We start from the raw sequence: 8,508 nt of genomic DNA on the forward strand, positions 1-8,508 counted from the left end.
TGCCGCAGGGAAGGAGAAGAACGGGGGGGGGCCGCAAGGTGCCCAGCCGGGCTGTGGGAGCTGGAGCCTGGGCAGCGAGCCATCCTTGGGAATTGGGACTTTTAACTCTTCCTGAGAAATGAAGGCTTTATGAAATATTACTCCTCCTGAATTTGAAGAAAAGAGAGACAGCTTGAAACCTCAGATGTTCAGAGAAGAAGGTTGGGGGCAGATGATAGAGTGGCCTTTGGCTGGACTCTGCTTGTTTACCATAGACTGAACCACTCTTTCTTTTAAGAGGGACTGCATTTTAGGGGGATGCATTGGTGAGCTAAGAGACCTTCTGCAGCAACTACCAGTTTTGGAGTGGACAGAGAGAGAGAGCTGAGGAGGGTGTGAGGATGCCCTCCATCTTCAGGAAGAAGAGAAGGCGATCTCTGTCTTTTGGACCCTCGGCCCCAGGGGAAAATGGGGGGGACTCTAGTCCCAAATTGTGATACTGGACTGTTGTTCCTGGTGGTCCTTGGCGAAGCATCCTTAAAGGGGCCCTATAAGCAGTCTCTGTCCATGCACGGTGGTGAGAGCACTGTGACATGGAGAGGAGAGTGTCACACTGGCTGGTGTGTCTGGGCGGTGCCACGTGTGACATTGGAAACACAAAAGGTGGCAGTTGTGTTTCCTGGGGGTCTATGGTTGCAAGGGGGACTCCTCTCTTCCCCGATGGACTCAGTATTGATTATATTGAAGGGTGAAAACTTGATTAAGGATCCAAATGAGTCTCGCTGGGGTTTGGTGGAGTTGGGTGGAGAGAGGAGAAATGTTTTAGAAAGTTTTCATTTCGAATTTTGTGTGTTTTTTTTTCCTTTCCTTTCTTTTCCTTTTATAGTAGTAGTAGTAGTAGTAGTAGTGTAATAAAGCTTTTTCCTTTGTTATTAAGTTTGGTCTGCTTTGCTCTGTCCTTGATCACATTTCACAGCATTTGATTGGTAAGTTGTATTTTCATGGGGCGCTGGCATTGTGCCAGCGTCAAACCATGACACAAACGTACATTGAAACAAAAAACCAGAGTCCATGGGAGAGTTTAAAGTCTAGGGGACAAGATAAGGGAAAGGTTAAAATCTAAAGGACATTCTTCCAGGGCATAGCCCCAAGAAGTCCTCCAGCAGGCCCACAGGCCTCCACAGTGGCTCACGCAGCTCCAAACTGCACAAGTCTTCACTCCCACATGTTGGCCTTAGTTCCCGTGGCAGAACTTGCCTTCCCACGGGACGCTCACCTGTGCCCGAGCCTGTGGAGAAGCCCGGCTCCCTCCCCCTCTGCCCACAGCAGCACAGACACTCCCAACCTTTCCCAAGAGCTGCAACACAACCACAGCCACAGCAGCATGCCCTGCACTGCCACCACTGCTCTGCTCCATTTTGCCCCACTCTGCTCCTCTAGTCACTGCTGCCAGCCTGTCTCTCCACTAGAGGTTGTGGCCTGGAGGCACCAAGGTCAGAAGACCTTTGCCCACTTCCAGACCATGCCACAAACCCCAAAGATGGCTTTTCCCACATTTAAGAAACACCTGACCATTCAGAAGCAAATTTAGAGCTTATGCACAGCATGAGAACAAAGGGAGGCTTCCAGCACAGTGAAGGTTTTATGTATTATCGTATTTATTTACACTATCAGTCTAAACAGACTAGAAACTAGGAGCTATCAACTAGAAACTACAAAAAACACCAATGGCCTCTTGCAAAGCTAGTATCTCCTGTCGGCCATAAACTGCTGCGTCGCCATGATCAGAGGTGTCAGGCTGGAGGTCGGCTTGGCTGAGGTTACAAAAGGATGCTGCCCAAAGAGAAAAAGAAGAAATTCATTTCTACTGACCTCACAGGCTGAAACTGGCTTTCTCTGGCAAGCAGAAATATACACAAAGGAGGGCATTCTGTGCACCTCTGTCTCCACATCCAGGACCATGCTACATGAGCCAAACATGGCTCCCAATCCCACAAATCCATTAACCCAGATGGCTTCAGATGAAAGAGATTTGGTCTAGGCGACCTGGAAAGGCTCCTTCCAACCCATACCAGGCCAGGGTTCTCCTCTGTTTTCCTTTGAAAAGCCCCCAGACTGGAGATTCTCAGCAGCAGGGCCCATCTGCCGCCTTGGACTTGAGCAGACGAGGAGCCCCTGGCAGCGGGCGGCCGGCGCACCCGGCAGCCGCTTTGCCTTTTACCTGCAGAAGTTCCTGGGCAGACCAGCGCCTGTCCTCGTCCGTCTCCAGGCAGCAGCACAGAAAGTCTCGCAGCCAAGCCGACTGTTGCCTGGGCTTCTGCAGCTTCGGGGTGCCCCTGGTGCTTATCAGCTGCTGAACCTGGAGAAGAAGGAAATGCCATGCTCCACCTGTCTCCTTCACACGCCAAACTGCTCACACAGACCCCACTGGACAAGCTCAACTCCCCAGTGGCTCTTTACTCCCTGCCAGAGGGAGGGAGATACCTTTCCTACCCCTACTAAAAGAACCCAAAGCCAGAGGCAGCCATAGCCAGTCCAATATGCAAAGGCTCTTGCCTTGACCCCTGATTTCATTAGGAATTAGGAGCAACTCCATCAGCAGCAGCACACTTTGCTTCTCTCAGCACTGACACCAGCTCTACAGGTGAGGTGGAAGACAGACTTTAATCTAACTACTATTTCCAAGGATTCCTCCCATAAAATGCAGCTCACTGCTCCTTTAGGTAAAGCTGCTCACTGCTCTCTTAGGCAAAGCTTCCACCAAGGAAAAGGCATTGTGATTTTCTTGTGCTATTCATGATGAAATGCCAAGGGGATCATCTGGGCAAGAAGCATAAGAGACTATGCAGCCTGGCACCTATCATTGTCAGGTGTTAGCAAGCTTCCCAGGCAGCAGAATGGGAGTAGATTTAGTCAGAGTGACAGGAGCATCTGAGGGTAGTTGCAGCGTACCGTGCGGGAGGTGTTCATCAGGTAAGGAGGTGCTCCTTCCACCATCTCGATCCCCACAATGCCAAAGGACCAGATGTCCACTTTGGGGCCGTAGGGCTTCCTTGTGAAAATTTCTGGTGCCATCCAGTGAGTAGTCCCAACAGCTGAACTCCGTTTGCTCTGCTCAGCGGTGAGCTGAGCAGCAAGGCCAAAATCAGCTGAGGAGAAAAAACACTCACATCAAGCCAGCGTGAAAAAGGAAAGCAAAGAAAAGAATTCCCCACTGAATCAATGTCTAAGAAGGCAGTGTGGAATCTAGCTGTACCAGGGGCATGCTGCTATTCCTCGAGCCTGCAGCTGAGGAAATACGCAATTGGCCACTTTGCAGAAGCCCCCGACTTCAGGCAGTGGCTTTTAGTCCCCTGAAGCTATTAGACTGCTGCTGCCTTGCTGGGGAAGGGACACACACAAGCCAAAGGCGCTCCTGACCCCTTCTGCCCAGCTACAGCTCCCTGCACCTTGTGGCTGTGCTCTGCGCTCGCAGCAGGGCAGCCTGCACTGCCACAGGCACCAGGGAAGCGGCAGCACCCAAAGGCAGCCCCACACCGCAGCCCGCCACGGCTGAGCCTGGCCAGCAACACCCACCCAACTTGACAGAGCCGTCCAAGCCCAGGAGAATGTTGTGGCTTTTGATGTCTCGGTGGATCACTTGCTTGGAGTGAAGGAAATCCAGGCCTTGCAGGCACTGAGAGAGGAAAAAGGAACACGAGCCTGAGTGGATTGCGTCCCACAAGCAGGGCAGTGGCACACCTGCAAGACTGACTTCCTGGGGGTTGGTGAGCCACGGCAGGCCAGGCTGCTGGCAAAGGCAGCAGAGCTGGCTGCTCCAACACGAGGACAGCAGAGCTTTTCTAAGGGCGTGGTTGTTTGCTTTTGAAAGGGAAAGGGCAATTGTTGCTCTGGCCAGTGCCCTGCAAACACAGACTCAAGGTGCACAGCTGCAGTGCCTGTACTCTCTGCAGCCAGACAACAGTGTCTGCTTTTGCAAACACCACTTGGGGTGCAAGGCTCTCCTTTGAGGCTGAGCTCTGTGAGAGTCCTGTGAGGATCTCTTTGTCTTTGCCACTTGCTCAACATGGTGCCACCAGCCACTTTGCTCTTGTGGGGAAGGAATGCAGCACACACAGGCTCCAGGCAAGGCTTTAGAGAGGCAAACACAAACACACTAGAAGAAGGGCAGGCACATTGGCAGGCACTTCATCTGCTCTTGCTACTGCCAGGTGTAAGAGAAAGGCAGAAAGGAAGCTTGGAAGGGGAAATCTCTCCTCTCCTTATCACCCATTTGGAAGGGCGGTCCCGACCAAGCCATGGGAAGAAACAAGCGCCATCCCTTACCTCCCGAGAGACAGCTGCTATCTCTCCTTCTGCCATATGAGTCTCCCTAATGACATCGTGTAAAGAACCTCCGTCCATGTATTCCATCACCAGCCAGAGTTCCTCATCCACCAGGTAGCTGAAAGGAGGAAACAACAGCCTGGAGATGAAGGTGTGCACTTACATGACCTGATGGATTCTTGCTCCTGTGTCTCTCTCAGAGGAAGACAGGAGGAATAGTCATTCACAATGCCCTACAGGGCTTGAACTCTATGTAGTCTAAAGGCTGCTTGGTATCCACACCAATGCAACAGGCCAAGGGAAATACAATCTACAGTGCTTTGTCAGCACTGGAGTCCCGTGGGAAAAAATCAATTGCCAAAACAAATGAAACCATGTGGAGAGAGGACAGGAACTTTGAGGCTGTTGGCCCAGTGAGACAGGGCCAAGGCCGGTCTTTGAAAGCACACTTCAAACTAGGTACGCCAGCAAAGATGAACGCAGCCCCAATGCAATCTCCTCCCAGGACGCTGTAGATCAGCCCAGAAGCAGGAATTAACAGCTCCATCCTCTGCCAGCCGCCAAAGGAGTGGTTGAACTTCTGGCTTGCAGGATGTGAATGACCTTTCATGGCAGAACAGCAGAACCACTCACCTGTCTACAAAGGTCACAAGATTGGCATTCTTATTGCCACGCATGATCTGGATTTCATTCAGGCACACCTCGCTGTTGCTCTCTTCCAGGAGACTAATTTTCTTTATGGCCACCTAAAACAACATGGAAAACATGAACCAAAGTTGGTGGCACAGAACCACCAGGGGAACACAGAGACAGTGCTGATGGGGTGACAGAGCTGGGCTGGGCCAAGCTTCCTTGTGGCTGGACATCAGACCGCTTGCTTGGGCACCTCCCAGGACAAAGAGCCAGATAGCCTTTGCCTTGGAAACCTGGCAGAAACATGGTCTATGCTGTCCACCTCAAAGCTCTAACAACACTCACCGTTCCCACAGACTTCCCCCATGGCTTTACTTGATCATCCCCATTTTCATTCACACACCTCTTGCAAGCAGAAAGTCAATTTCTGCCAGAAAACATGGAGCAAAACTGCTGGACAACCTCTAGGGGGCTTGATCATTCCACTGGCATTCTCCCTTTCACAGCAACAAAGCAAACTCTTCCAGACATGACAGATCAAATGCTGTCCTAAAACAGTTCTGCAGAAGCTGTGGCGCTGCTTGACGCTTACCTCTTCTCCTGTGGCAGTCTCCACTGCCATGCACACCGTGCCAAAACCCCTAGAAACAAAACGGCCGCAGAGAAAGAAGAAGTCCTTTAGTCCCTGCAAGTGCAGGAATCCACAGTACAAGAGGAAAAAAGTCCAGGGACAAACAGTAAATGGAAGGAACTGTGGCTGCACTCACCCTCTGCCAATTGTTTCCAGTTCTGTGTATTTTGCCTCAGGATCTCCCTCGCTCACCAGCATCTCTGTAAAAATCCCAAGGAAAGATGCTCCCTTCAAAAGAGATCCCACCCTGCAGCAGATCAGAAAGGCAGCCCCACTCTCTGGGACACTGCGTCCTTTCAACTCACTCTCTCAGGAAACAACACCACCACCACACCGCCACCACCTAAAAAACAACAGCAGCAGGACAAGCAGCCCTGCAGCACAGATGGCCTGTCCAAAACTAGAAGTCTAAACTAAAATCTAAGCACATCAAGAAACAGTCAGAGGAGACAGGGATCAGAAAAGTGTAAGCAAGAGAAGTGATTGTTGCCTACAGACATTAAGGGCAGCAGGACAAACACAACCTTTCTGTTTGGGCAATGAACACTCTGGGACATTCAACAAAAGATTTAATCCTTGCAAACATGCAAGGCATGTTGGGTTCTGGAATCCATTTTTATCAACAGCTGCCCTTTCCAGAACAGGAAGAATATTGCAAAGTGCCTCCAGCAGAGCTAAGAACTCCAGCTTGAAGCAGGACTTTGCCTAAACAATGCCCTTCTGCCGCTCAAGAGCAGCAGCTGATGTTCTACCCTACTGTGATGGGCCTTGGGAATGAGGTCCCTCAGCTTTTAGGACAGGCTGAGCTCTGAAGATGACCTTGGCCTTGCCCCACAGGAGCTGGGCCCCACAGGAGCTCCTGGAGGCCTCCTCATTTGCTCGGCCACAGCCTCCTGCTCAGCCAGAAACAATCTCTGCTCTGCCTTTTGCCTAGAGGGAAGCTCAGGCAAGGCCAAACCAGGCCCAGCTGCTCTCCGAGGCAGGAGCAGCAGCCCAGAGATCCCTCCCCACCTCAGAGCACAGCAACAGCTCCTGTGGGGAGGCCTCAGGAGCTGGCACTCAGCTGAGGAGGAACAGGAGCTGGGACAGCTCTTGCTGACACACGCACACACACACCAGGCACTGCTGCGGCACACAAGGGTCACAAAGGACGTACTCAGCATGGCCAGGCACTTGTCCTCTGTCTTCTCTCCCAGCAGCTCCCTGCTGCCAGAGGAACTAGTCGTGCTCCAGGTGCACGAGCTGCTCCTGCTTGAGTTTCCAGCTTGGGCACTGGAGGCTTCTTCAGCTGCAGCTTGTGCAGGTGCCACGACAGAGGAGCTGGAGCTCTGGGACAAGAAATTAATTTGGGTCACAAATGTGCCTGGCAGAGATGCCCCTCTGATCTCATTTCAAATGCAAGCCCTGAGGAAGATGCTGCTGGCCACATCCAGGGCTCTTCACCTCTCAGCTTTTGCAGCCCACTTCTCCAGCTCAAGGCCCCGAACCCAAAGCCTGCTTTTACATGAGGGACAGAATGTCACCAAAGACACTGCTAACCCAAACAGGCACTTACTGATGCTGGCTGCTCAGGCCGCGGGCTGACAGAAGGGGCAGGTTCATTGGCACCTTCCTCCTCTTCAGCCTCTTCCTCGGGTGCAGAGGCAGCCGGAGCAGGTGCTGGCGCTGCCCTTGTGCTCTGTGCACAGACAGCAGCAGCAGGGTCAGGAAAGAACCTGTCATTCAGAGCCTTACGTCTCTTCAGCTACAGGCCCCGCTGCATCTCAGCTGTTCCTTTAGCTGCTGACTTTGGCTGTTCTGTGCAGAGGGCCAGGTCCCTTCTGGGGACAGTGTCTCCTCATATCCTGCAAGTCTGTGAACTGCACCTTTGCACTACTCTCTTCACTGGGGACAAGGAGCCTGCACAGCCCCTGGGCACAGAGGGCCTCACTTGTACCCCAGGAGCATCCAAAGACATCCTATTGCTACCCCTTGTCTCTTGCTGAGAAAAATTCCCAGCCCCTGTCAGAACAGTAGAGAAGTGATGCCTAATCGTCCCAGTTCCACACCCCTTCTCCAGGCCTCACAGGCTGGGGGAAGTGCTCTGGGAGAGCTGGAAAGATTCCAGTCCTCAGCATCTTCAGCCAGGCAGGGCAGGTGCTGTCTGCTCAGAAACTTGCAACTCTGCTTTGCTCCAGCCACAGGACTAGCCAGAGCTGCCACTTACTGATGCTGGATGCTCAGGCCCTGCAGTGGCAGCAGGTGCACTTTGGTGGGAATCTTCCTCCCATTTGGCCTCTTCTTCAGGAAGACATGCATCCAGAGGAGGCTCAGAGGTCTGTTTTGGGCTCTGCAGATAGACAGCAGTGTCAGGGACAGGGAACCTCTCTATTCAGCTCTAGAGCCAGATACACTAAGGAGAAATCTTCTGCAGAGAAATGGCATTCTAATTGTTCAAACTCAAGTCAAATGGGCCAGTTAGATGGGACTGTAGTCTCTTGTACAGGAGAAATTCCATCATGGCTTCAAGAACCAAACAACCCCACTTTCAGCTGCTTAAAAGCTCTGAAAAGGAACTGGAGAAAACAGCCTGGGATCCAACTCCTCCTGCAGATTCTACTGCTGCTGCTGCTTCTGCTGCTGCTGCAAAGGGCCTGGACTGTTCTTTCATTCATCCAACCAGGCTGGCACTGGACTGCACCAGGCCCAGCTCACAGCTTGCTCCACAATTGTCAAATGCTACCCACACCAAAGGCTCCTTTCCCACTCACCCAAGGAGCGGATTCTCTCCAGGCACGGGTGATGTGACCTGCAAGACAAAAGGGAAAAAGAAGCAGATTCTGTAAGGAAACTGCCTGTGCTGGGCAAGCCCACCAAATAGTCAGCAACCAAAGACAGAGCATTCTGCTTTCACTCCATCACTCCAGCAGCAACCCTTGTGTCACACAGCAAGGCAACAG

General features: G+C 52.1%; 1 protein-coding gene across 1 annotated transcript; it reads right to left on the reverse strand.

The window, feature by feature from the left end:
* Positions 1–1,722: 1,722 nt before the first annotated feature.
* On the reverse strand, positions 1,723–5,767 carry LOC140681814 (serine/threonine-protein kinase PAK 3-like). The gene is made up of 8 exons (XM_072922304.1): positions 5,706–5,767; positions 5,531–5,579; positions 4,939–5,051; positions 4,306–4,423; positions 3,556–3,655; positions 2,932–3,128; positions 2,201–2,338; positions 1,723–1,812 (listed from the first exon to the last, which is right to left on the reverse strand). The coding sequence occupies exons 1-8, from the start codon at positions 5,765–5,767 to the stop codon at positions 1,723–1,725; spliced, it is 867 nt and encodes a 288-aa protein (XP_072778405.1).
* Positions 5,768–8,508: the final 2,741 nt, after the last annotated feature.

The sequence above is a fragment of the Taeniopygia guttata genome, chromosome Z (assembly GCF_048771995.1).
Source record: "Taeniopygia guttata chromosome Z, bTaeGut7.mat, whole genome shotgun sequence".
Classification (NCBI taxonomy): Eukaryota; Metazoa; Chordata; class Aves; order Passeriformes; family Estrildidae; genus Taeniopygia; species Taeniopygia guttata.

Excerpts from the sequence above, each read along its gene's own strand:
- LOC140681814 (XM_072922304.1), bottom strand. The coding sequence starts at position 5,767 with ATGCTGGTGAGCGAGGGAGATCCTGAGGCAAAATACACAGAACTGGAA. Across the intron at positions 5,580-5,705 it reads CTGGAAACAATTGGCAGAGG|GGGTTTTGGCACGGTGTGCA; the intron begins GTGAGTGCAGCC and ends TTTTGTTTCTAG. Across the intron at positions 2,339-2,931 it reads TGATGAACACCTCCCGCACG|GTTCAGCAGCTGATAAGCAC; the intron begins GTACGCTGCAAC and ends CTTCTTCTCCAG.